At 34.0% G+C, this 12,551-nt stretch overlaps 1 protein-coding gene across 1 annotated transcript; it reads right to left on the reverse strand.

Moving 5' to 3' along the window:
- Positions 1-1,534: 1,534 nt before the first annotated feature.
- LOC103502707 (eukaryotic translation initiation factor NCBP) lies at positions 1,535-11,448 on the reverse strand. The gene is made up of 6 exons (XM_008466739.3): positions 10,972-11,448; positions 6,932-7,027; positions 5,411-5,515; positions 5,185-5,262; positions 2,156-2,275; positions 1,535-2,063 (listed from the first exon to the last, which is right to left on the reverse strand). Exons 1-6 carry the CDS (start codon positions 11,155-11,157, stop codon positions 1,932-1,934), a joined length of 717 nt encoding a protein of 238 aa, XP_008464961.1. The 5' UTR covers positions 11,158-11,448; the 3' UTR covers positions 1,535-1,931.
- Between the last annotated feature and the right edge of the window lie 1,103 nt (positions 11,449-12,551).

A 12,551-nucleotide genomic window follows, 5' to 3' on the forward strand; every position in this document is an offset into this window, starting at 1 on the left:
TCATTATGTATAAAAATCAATTAAACAAAAGATAAGCATCTAACATATTACTAATATAATAATACAAACAATAGCTATATTTACTTATTTGAAAATAACCGTTTTATAAAAGTATGATATAATAAATATCTTGATATTCTCACCCACATCGATATTTCAAACTTTACCACTATAGTTGTTGTACTTAAAAGAACATTCATTATCCAAGAACAACATGGATAAAATCTTTCTTGTTTCTACATTTAACTTATGTACATCTCAATCTCAATTAATTATAAGAGACACTATTCACTATATTTAATACTCATAAAAGTTACAAGATATTTTCTTTTTATTGTATAAATGATTGTGAAAGGTTGCTTTCATTTTAATGACACCATATGGTGGTGGTTGTAACATATATATACAATATATGGTTATATGAAGATGGAAAAGATGAGATGTATTTAAAACAAAAAAGAAAAAAAAAAAAAAAGAGAGAAATGGAATATTAAGTGAAGAAGGGGGGATGGGGGGGTTGAGAGTGAGAGAATGATGGTGAGTTGTCAAGACAAAAGAAGCTGACATTAGCCAGCTGTGTGTTTGTCCCTATTGTAACAACCCAACATCATCTATCTTCATCCACAAAGACAAAATATCTGATTGTTGTAAATATCAGTTTTATTCCCCCCCTACTTACACTTGCAACAAAAAAACAATATTCTTTTTCATAATTTCTCTTCAATCAACCATTTAAACAAGAACACAAAAAATTACCTTCATTGAATTCATTTTCACCAATGGTGGTGTAATTGATCCAAATCTAAAGATATCAATAATATTAGTTTTTTCTTCTTTTCTTTTTAGTTGATAAGTCAGTTCGATCCAAATCAAATACACAAATAGATTTTTAAATGGTTTACCCTATAGCAGGGATTGGACTACAAACAAAAAGTCAGTAGCCTATTATTGTCTAGATTAAGTGTCGTAGGCACTTTTTTTTTTCCTCACTTAAAAATGCTTTTAAAAACTAGGTAAAGTCAAACAAGTTTGATATTTTCCATGTTCTCTTCGTGTTTAGAAGCCCCAAATTCTACATATTATCTGTGCTTCTTATCTAAAACCCAAATACACAGAGGAAATAAAGGGCTCGAAACAAACTACAAACTTCAACCCATGTGCGGACAACTCTGGGCAAGCAAGAAGAGAAGTTGTATCCTTGGAAAAATGACAAATATGAATCGATATGAGTACAATAACATTAGAGTGATATTAAAATAGCCAAAATCACATTTATCATTTTCAAAATTACTATTGAGGATGATTAATACAAAATTTGTTGCTATAAAATGCATTTAAAAATGTAAAATTTAAATATTAAGTTAATATTAGAAAAATTAAAGATATGTTTTAGAATGATTTTAACGATTTCAAGATCATTTAAAAGATTTAATGTAGAGTTAGTTACGACTTATACAATGGATAGAACAGAGCTTAGCTGCTCCCCTATTCCAACAGCTACACCTGCTGCCAGAAATTGATTATTAGAAAGGAGTGAACTAAGAATTGAATGGTATTAATCATATGGCTAACGTAACAAACAAACAGTCTAAGTGAAGCAGCTGGTGATGTGGATCTAAGTTTTGTCCCAAGAAAATGAACAATGTTAAGTTATAACATGTAAACAGAAGTTGATCTAAGGTGTAGGTGTCTCTTCCAAGGTCCACGTGTCAGGAGCAGTTTACACTTACAAATGTCCAAATATTTACATTACATAGTAGCCTATTCACCTTAGAACAAACATGTAATTAAGAAAAGCTCCAATGTCCTAAAGAAAAAAAAATTATCAGAGGGAATCAATTGCTTAACATCCAAAGACGGGTCTCAAAAGCAATTAGGGAAGTGCAGACCATGTAAACATCGTTCAGTTTAGAGGTACATTCTCATTTTTCTCATCCTCGCAACCAAGTGTTTCTGTATGACGAGTTATCACGCAGAGACGCATCGTGAGGTTTGTATTCCATTACATACCCATGTGGGAGCTTTAAGTGCCTTTTGATCGAATCTCGCAGACCCATCACCGCCTGGTAGGGTAATAATCGTACAATAAATTAACTTGTGGCTGTGTAATGTAACTTAAGTGTGGTGGGTAGCAGTAAACGATTGTGTTACTGACCTGATGATCAGATGCATTACGGTTCCAGACGCTCAAAATATCCTCGTTGAAACGAATGCTAAGCACGGCACCACATATGTTATCGCCAAAATCAAGTTGATCGCCCACTAATGCAAGAACCTGCAGAAGTATACAACGGAAGCTTTGATAGATTTATGGAATAATGAATACGCATGCCTGAAAGCTCGTGTTAAGTACCCAAGCACATGCAAATTTGACACAAATGAAGGACGTGCACAAAGGAGGCAATCAAAGGGATATGAAGATTCTTCTCACTTCTGAAGCCATAGACAATGCCTTCAATGCAGAGATGAGATAACAAATAAATTAATTACAACTTTGAGATGTAGAAACCTAAATAAATAACGTGGATATTCAATGGAAATACAAAATATTAGCAAATAAAAACCATGATGCACAGAAATTTTCTGTTGGAAACTACTGCAAATGGAAGCATTCATTCCACCGTCTTCATGAACTCAAATGCTCAATGAAAACTATGAACGTTTTCTTCTTTAAATCTCTCTCGTTTCTTTTTTCTTCTTTTTAACTGCTATCCTTGCTTCAACCTTTGTCTTTAGGACTCCCTCAGTCTTCTTAATAAATCAAAAAAGTATTCCATGATTGACTATTGGTACGTTTGGATTAACTTAAAAAAAAATGTTTTTCAAGAAACTCATTTTTTGTTTAAACTCATTTTTGTGAAAATGGTTTAAAATACACTTGAGAGACTATTTTGAATTATTTTTTAAATTAAACACTTGAAAATGTAATCAAAACACTTCATACATGGCATTTGTTAGTTTCTGTCTCTTTATTGCTTAATTTGGTACCGTTTATTAATGGCATATATTCAAAAAGAAAGGGTAGTCCTTCACCATATGCACCTAAAGTCTTACGACGATCCCTTTCAAAGGCCTTTTTTTTTTTTTTTTTTTATTTTTTTATAAAACAACTTTCATTGAGATTAAATATGATACAAAGGCAAGGCAGCCCCTCAAATAATGAAAGGGGTCCAATCAATCCAAATGTGACCAATCGTATAATTACAAAACTACTTTGATATTGAAGCCCAAAGAGAACCATCAAACCTAACGAAGGACCAGATATCACTGGGATCCTGTTCTCTTCCTCTAGAAATTCTATCATTCCTCTAACCTCATATATCCAATAAAATCGCACACAGCCCAACTATCCACAAAAAGTGCCCTTTTTTTTTGAAGGGAGGATTCAGGAGAAATTCATTAATTGTTTGCTTGAATGTCTTGATGTCCCACATAATTAACACCAAAATCTTGTAGAAATAAGCTCCATATAGTTGTAGTGTAATGGCACTCCCAGAACAGATGATTAAGGTATTCCTCTGCTTTCCAACACAGAACATAACAAAATGGTCCAATAAGCCTAGTTCTTTTCCTCACCAGCCACCGTAAAGTATTAACACGACCAAGTAACACTTGCCAGGCAAAAAATCTCACTTTCTTGGGGATCTTAAACTTCCAAACATTCTCAAACACTGACTCTTTAATGGGAGAAGGATCCATCAAAGATTTGAAATAAGATTTACAAGAAAAGCCATCATTAGGACTAGGACACCAAATCTGGATATCTTTCTCCTCAATCTAAAAAAATAGCTCTCAATGAGAGACAAAAGAGAAACAACCTCTGTCGTCTCTCTATGGGTAAAATTACAACAGAACCCAAAGGAAAAGGAAACAGAATTTTCAGACCACATCAAAAAAATCGATGATTTTTAATGGTAGATAAATGATACAGGGGCAGAAAAGACGGAAAGAATATTATCTCCCACCCACTGATCCATTCCCCACAACACAACGAGTGAATAAAAAGAACGTGGGTAATTCAAAAGCGAAGCTAATCCAGGGATTTTTATGAGTGCTTTTAGCCCTTTTCGATCCATTCAGAGGGATGGTTACCATATTTACTGATTTTATGCCACAAAGCCTCCGGTTCATGATAAAAGCGAAATAGCCACTTTGCCAACCAAGTTCCATTGCTGCTTCTTCGGTTACCAATCTCCAAACCCCCTTGATGCAACAGACACCCTAACACTTCCTTGCTAACACGATGGGATCCCATTCCTTCATCAATACCATTCCACAAGAAGTGTCTCACGTGCTTTTCTAAACTTTTACGTACCAAACTGGGAATCCTGAATAGAGATAGATAGTATATTGGGACACCCGAAAGCACAGCTTTGATTAAAGTTAGTCTTCCGCTTTAGAAAAGAAGCACCTTTTCCAAGATGCAAGCCTTTTGCAAATCTTATCAACTATAGGATCCCAAATGGAAGCGATTCTTGGGTTACCCCCAGGAGGAAGCCGTAGACATAGTCAAGGAAAGAAACCAACTTCACCCTCAAAGGTATCCGCCCATCTCCTTATCTTACGAATATCACTATGAATCCCCATGATCTGGCATTTGGTCCTATTAAATTTTAGACCCGATATTGACTCAAAGAAATCCACCATTTGAATGATCGAAAGAGAGAACTCCTCTTTACTATAACAAAATAAAATTGTATCATCTACAAACTGGAGGTGTGAAATGGCTACCTCTTTTGAACCGACCCTGAAAGATTCTATGATACTTCCTTCCACCCCTTTCATAATAAGTCAACCGAAGACATCAACAACTAATAAAAATAAAAATGGTGATAAACCCGGTTAAACTATCACTTTAACTAACACTTCACAGTTCTATGAATCCGTATCAAAGCCTGTTAAACCATCACTTCAACTAACACTTTACGGTTCAAAGGTTTTCTTTTTTTGTGGTGGGGTTGGGGGGAAGGGACTACTACTTTCATATTTTTATTATTATCATTATTTAAGAAAATGAAGCTATTGAATAATTATCCAACAGTATTTTCAGGCTATTTCAGATTTCAAAAATCAAATTGAGAACAGTTGATTAGGAATTAAGAAACCAAAGGGAAAAATAAATATCACATAATTGGATAACTTTCCATATTGATCAACAACTATGTCATTTTTGCTATCACTTACCAAATCTTCCCAAAATCGCCCGGATACAACTTTCTTAAATCGTATTATCCACTTTCCACCATTGCAGTTGGCGGAATCCTGAAACATAGTTGCATTTGCATTGAAATAGGAATTAGGCTCCCAATGAGCAGAGAAATACAAATTCTAGTAAGTTACGAAAAGAACCAGAAAGACTCCCTAGTAAGCCTAAGGAAAAATATGCATGCAGCATTCCTTGATGTATTACCTCCCAAAGTGGACGAATTCCTTCCTTAAAGAGATGCAGATCTGTTGGGCTTGGCAATGAAGAAGGACGAGCCAAATGGCAATAGCTTACCCAAAAACCTTCGACCTACATGCATGAGAGAAACAAAGTTTAATCATTTAATCATTCGAAAAACAAATAATTACAAAGACTTAGGGGTTGTTTGGGGGAGGGTTGGCATAAGAGGTTATCCTAATCCCCTTATCCCATTTCAATCCCCCATAACCCCCTCCATAACACCTCTTTGTTTTTATTTTTAAATTTTCACAACTCTATTCTTTTGTATTAGTGAGATTTTGTGAAGATTAAAAGATGATAAACAATATTATTTTTCCTTCTTAGAAAGCTATTAAAATTTTAGTTTTAGTTTTTTAACTCGGTATTGTATTTTAAAATGTTAGTAGAGGGTGGACAGTAAAATAGAAAAAAAAAAAAAAAAACTTATGAAAATTAATTTTATAAGTTTTTTTTTTAAAAATAGAAAGTAAAAGATTTAGACTTTTTCATACAAATGAAATTAATTTCATTTGGTTTATATTTTTGTTTCTTTTATAAAAAATTAGCTTATGAACATCTTTTATTAACTAGTTACCTACTATACAAATATTTTAAAAAATTAAATTGAAATTTGAAGAAAAATATAGTTTTTAAAAACTGGTTATTATTATTGTTTTTTAATTTTGGTTATTAATTCCATTCTTGTAGTTAAGAAACCTGACTTAACTTCAAAAATAACAAAATGATTAACCAATTAAGATTTTTTGTTTATCTTTTAAAATTAAAATTAAGTTGATAAACATTATTTGCATACACAAGCTTCGGTAATTTGTTATTACCTTTTACTATTGTTTTACTCAATCAAAATTTGAGAAACTACAGCAAAAAAAAAAAAAAAAAAAAAAAAACCAAAGGGTTGTTTTCACTTTTAGAATTAGAATTTAACTAGAAATTTCAATTTTATTTAACGCGGGGAAAATAAGCATTAAATTTAATAAATATTATAAAAAATTGTAAAAAATAAATTTAATAAAAAAATGGAAAACAGAAAATTACCGAATGAAGCCGGGTTTTTTTAAGCACGAGAAAACTTAAAGACTTAGAAATTCTTTTTTTTAAAAAAAGATGATTTTTATGGCTGAAATTACTTTCTAATATGATTTATCAAAATAATTATATTAAACTTGTTAATTGGATATACATTAAAAAGAAATCATAATACTACTATCATAATCCTTCCCTCAAATGCATACTATCATAACACTACCTATCATAATCCTTTCCCCAAACACATACTATCATAACACAACCTATCATAATCCTTCCTCCAAACACACTCTTATAACACTAATAATAATAAATTTTTCCCCCAAACACATATTATCATAACTCTAGGATTATCATAACACTAACCCTCCATAACTCTACCCTTCCCCCAAATGGCCCCTTATAGATAACCTTAATATAAGAATAGTATTTTAGAAAAACAATGTTGGCAAATCGTACCGAGCTGAAGTCGACAATCTTTTTTATGTTGTCCTCATATGATGTTTGAGTCCGAACTCCAGGTGTTCGACGAGTGTACCAAAATGCAAACTTGTGCTAAATGCCAGAACAATCCAAAATGAATGAGTTGCACACACACACACACACAAAAAAAAAAAAATAATAATAATCTTTCTACAAGTCACTAGCCACACACCAATATAAACTAACTTTTTAGACGCTTCGACTTTCCAAATTCTCTAAGGTGGTGACATGAAAATGTCTAAAATACCCACAACACAAGAAGTTAAGAATAAAAATAAAATTAAGAAACATGGGGAAATCTGAAACCTCCAAATCATAAAATTAAGTTTATCAGAAATGTCAATTGTCAAGAAACGAAAACAACAATATGGTTCAATAGAGTATGAACATGTCAGTCTCCCATCATTGGTGTAGGACAAACAAACAAAATTGCTAAGCACTACAGAGTACAGACCCTTTTTTAAGATAACAATGAGAGAAACTTTCCATGACTACAACGCAAAGCTTCTTATGTGAAGGCACTTTAATTGGTTTTATCTAAAGAGCATTAAAACTATAAAACATATTTGAGGAATCATGTGTAGGCCAAAAAGAGCGAAAATCCAAAATCTACAGGAACTCCCAAATGAAGATTTGTACTTTTCATAGGACAGTTATCCTTTCACCCAACATTTGCAAAGATTCGGGCAAAGAAGTTGAGCATCTTTTGCAAGTTGTCTGTTGGTCAACATTACAACCACAAAAATGAGCCAAGTATATAAATGCAAGTACAGGCCGATGCTGCCAACTTCAGGTTTAGATTGGTTGATGTTAAGCTCCAGTACTTGGGGGTCTTGGTTGACAACAAGTTGGTTGCAGTGCAATAGAAGGTCTTTGATACAAAAGAACACAAGCGCAAAAACTTGGGATTCTGTTGTCCTTTTAGCTTCTTCTTCCTGTTGTACAGAACTCTGTTCAAGTAGGGTCATGGTAACAGCTCTTTGCCTACTATAGTATAGTATATACACCAATAGAATAGTTTTTTATTTACTCCATCAATGCTCTTTCTAATGAAGTTTCAACAAAAATTCTGATGTTTGACCATGCTTTAGGTATTCGAAGTGCCTGACCCTTATCCCTTTTTCCATTATCCAATCAGTTAGGCTCAAGTCTTATGCCTGTGTTAGACATCCTCCTATTAAGTTTGTATATAAAAGAAAAAATAAATCACATTCTTTACACATGTGATATATTAGGAAGTTAGTTGGTTAGTAGTTATAACTGTAATTAGTTGGTGAGGAACTACTATAAATAAGAGAAGATTAATGGGGAGGGGTATCAGAAAATTCATGTAATAGCTGGCTGTTGAATCTAGAGAGAAGATCAACAGAAGGAAATATTGTAACCTGTATACTGAGAATAATAAAGTGAAGTTTAATACCAAAGAAGGGAGTTTCATCAGCCTGTTTGGTCTTCCAACTCTGAATTACAATAATTTTTAGACTCCAGCCTCCAAATATCTTTACAATTTTCAAGCAGTAACTTGAAAGAGCCCTCTTGTACCATTGGTTCTTCCACAATTTCTACATACTCCTGGCTATCACCTATGGCTTTTTCATCACTTGCTCTCATTTCACCAGTGTATGCCCTTCCCCCTTGGTTCAGTCCTCTTGTCTTCCATGAAAAATCTCAAACTCTCCAATCAAAGATAAGAGAGCCATAACATCTTCCATTTCTCTCTCAAACAACGAACGAAAAAACACCATGATACAGGAGACCTTCCAAATAAGGAAGGATGCTTAGGGTGCAAACTATTTAGTCTAGGTTCAAATAGTATGTGTTTAGGGTACAAACTACTTTCATTGAGAAAAAAAAAATTAAAAAATACAAAGGCCAAAAAAAAACCAAGCCCACATTAAAACCCTACTAGAAAAAGGGATAGTATGATGTTGCCTAAAGAATAACTACGAGTCTTCAAGACTCAAAAGATACAGACTCCACAAAATAGTGGGAGAAGAATAAAGTTACACTTACAGCAAAGATAAGTTATGCATAACCAGAAAAGAAAATAAGGGAAAGTGATCTAGTCAAAGAAGAATTTGAGAATTAAATAACCAAACTAATCCACAAAAATCAACCAACGAAACCACCATCCTGCTTTGAATGCAAATTTTGTAGAGTATGAGCAAAAAGAACATCGACTAAACTCTCAAAACCTTTCACTCTTTTTATGAAAAATATTCGATCATAATTTCATTGATATTGTGAAATTACAAAAGGGCACAAAGGCAATGAGGCTACATGAAGCTATTCATTTGTGCAATAAGGTAGATAAGGTTGTAATCACAAAAAAACTTGGTGAATTTACACTAAGACAGAGAAATGTACATAAGACGATCAAAAAATTCTGTAAATTCAGTTTCTTTACCTTCAAACCCTCTGACTCTAAAAACCAATAACCCATTTCAATACTAAAAAAAGTGTACTTCCAAACATAACTTGAGAAAATGACCCCATGAGGCAAGGAACTCATAGGAGAATTCATAAACCAACAGGTCCCCTAATTGACTAAGAGTAGTAGCTCCTGCTTAAGGTTCAAACGATAAATCCAGCCAACTCACCCCTTCTATCTTTGCTTTTGCAGCACCCATCCTTAGTCATTACTTATGGAGGTTATCTCCTTTGAAGATACTTCATCAGAAACTTCTTAATGCTAATCTTTTAACGACCTATGGTGATTCATGATAGAAACTTTATTGAAGATGTAGAAAGTTCAACAGATAAATTTCTCAAATCTGAAGACCACGAGCTTCTATGACGGTATGATAGATGAGAATTTGTTGGACACTAAATTGGAGAAGGAGATGGAACTTCTTGGTTAGAATTAGTTTCCGCATCAATTTTGGAAGAAGAATCCTCCTCTTGGACAATTACGCCTGATACTTCAGCATAAGATTCCTCACTAACATCATCTAAATTATTTCACCATTGCTGTAAACCAGACTCCACATCACTCGGGCTGATGTCAAACTCTCCATCAGGATAGTTGAAACATGAAAGTGATAAAAAAAAATGTAAGGAATTGAAGAGTTTCTATCAAATGGATGCACCTTTGATCAAAACAATCTCCAATCTCCACGTTACCTTAAGGCTGTTATACTTGAGAAATAAAGACTGTGAAGCTCAATAGATGAAATGCTCTGATTTGTTACTAGTTGTGAAGAGGAAATCAAGAGCCTTGACCATGATTTAATAAATAAGACATTCAAAATCACATTATTTGCCACTGTTAATCAACTTAAACGACCATGTCCATGCTAATCAGGTGGTCATGATATACATACATACATGGGAAATTAATTATTACCATCAAGGTTCTTTTGGATTGGAGTCCCTTCTTGTAATTGGGCGTGCAGCTTATTTCATCTTTTGGGCTTTTTTATGTATTCCCCTTGTGTATCCTCTCATCTTTCTCAACAATGGGTGTTTGGTTTCTTAAGAAAACAAAAAACAAGACGCCACAAAAAGCTTCTTGATGTGACGTAGAGACTATCTCGGGTACAATTTTCACTCAACGTGAAAAGTTCTTTTCCTCAAATGCAGGTCAATACTCCTCTTCACAAATAAAATACCATGAGGTATAACAGTTAACCAACTGAGTTCCAACAGTGAATTCCTAAATTCGCCATTCTGGTTATAAATTGAACTTAAACAATCAAACAGAACCCTGAGACTACCAAACACATATCGCCTACACCCCTCCCCCGTCAAAAAAAAAAAAAAAAAAAAACAAATAATCGGTATCAATAGCCAGAAACTAGTGTCGACATTTCATTCATCAGAGCACGTGTGACTGTGATTGAACCAAACAAACACAAGTAATCATTTTAACAACGTATCCAACTCGAAGATCCGAGAATAGCACAAAAATAAAGGTAGACACGCCAATTCTTCGAGCAGATCAAAATTCAGATAAACTATATGCACGTATTTGAGTCTACAAGAGAAAGCAAGGGAGAGAGAGATAGAATGAGTACCTTTAGAGGATGAAGGCCATCTTTAAGGTCTCGAGCTATGCGTTCACTAAATTCTTCAGCTTCTTTGGCATTAGTATCATCAGCGAGTGAGGGTTGAAAAGAAGAATCAAGAAGTGGTTGAGCAGAGTTAGGCTTGTTGTTGTCGTTGGCAGAATCAAAATCCCTCTTCTCGCCTACGAACTCCATTGACAGATTCGTCTTCTTCAAATTTCGTATGCCCTAAATTGCTTTTGTCACCAACTCTTTGAGATTGCAAATTAAGCAGACCGACGCCCTAACCAAAGAGAGGGAAACGTCTATGGCATAAACAAAATTAATACAAAGGCAATAACTGTGTAAGAGGTGGTTATTATAATCTTAGGTTACTTTATTAGTCTAATAGTTCAGGTTGATTATTTTAACTTATTTTTAAGTTGGATTATTGGATGAAAAATTTGTAAAAAGAAAAAATATATTACTTTATTTTTCCAGAGCATTCCTACATTGATAAATTTAGAATGTGGAGGATCATTCATATATCTATTGGTTGGCTAATGAGTTTGGGTTTTTAGGTCACCTAAATTTTGGAATGAGGGAGGAGACGAGATGAGAGATATATTATTAAATTTTTTTTTAATTTTCTAAAACGGTTCTTAAGAATTGTGAAACGTTTTGTTGTTAAGAATTTAATACTGTTTACCGTTTACAAATTAATTATGTAAAAACGTTTTATCGTTTACGAATAAATTATCGTTCCTCTTCATTTGAGAGACAAAAAAAAAAAAAAAATTCATTCTTCTTTTCTGTCTTTCTCTTATGTTCCTCTTCTGCAATTTCGAGCAATTGTATGTTTGTCAACTTTGTGTGATTTATTGATTACCAGTTGGTTTTCGTGCAAAATCAACTAAGGGTGAGGCTGTTTTATTCTGGGGACGACAGAGTGACAATTTGTTTGCACAATTCAGAGCAGAGTCGCAAAACGTCTTAAAGAGAGCGTGTTCTGCAACTCAGCCATGTACTAATCTCTTTTTGTTTTGCAGCTTTTAGTTCCTGAATCAATCTATCATGTCATTGTTGTTATGCCTTTACCGTACCAGTTGGCTGTTTTGTCCTGGGGACGACAGGGTGACAATCTATTTGCACAATTTAGAGCAGAGTCGCAAAACGTCTTAAAGAGAGTGTGTTCCGCAACTTAGCCGTATACTAATCTCTTTCTATTTTGCAGCTTTTAGTTCCTGATTCCTCTTCTGCAATTTCGAGCAATTGTGTGTCTGTCAACTTTGAGTGATTTATTGATTACTAGTTGATTTTTGTGCAAAATCAACTGAAGGGTGAGGCTGTTTTATTCTGAGGACGACAGGGCGACAATCTGTTTGCACAGTTCAGAGCAGAGCCGCGAAACGTCTTAAAGAGAGCGTGTTCCGTGACTCAGCCATATACTAATCTCTTTCTGTTTTGCAGCTTTTAGTTCTTGAATCAATCTATCATGTCATTGCTGTTATGCATTTGTCGTACCAGTTGGCTATTTTGTCCCAGGTACGACAGGGTGACAATCTGTTTGTACAATTCAGAGCAGAGCTGCGAAACGTCTTAAAGAGAGC

This window comes from Cucumis melo, chromosome 4, assembly GCF_025177605.1.
Source record: "Cucumis melo cultivar AY chromosome 4, USDA_Cmelo_AY_1.0, whole genome shotgun sequence".
NCBI lineage: Eukaryota > Viridiplantae > Streptophyta > Magnoliopsida > Cucurbitales > Cucurbitaceae > Cucumis > Cucumis melo.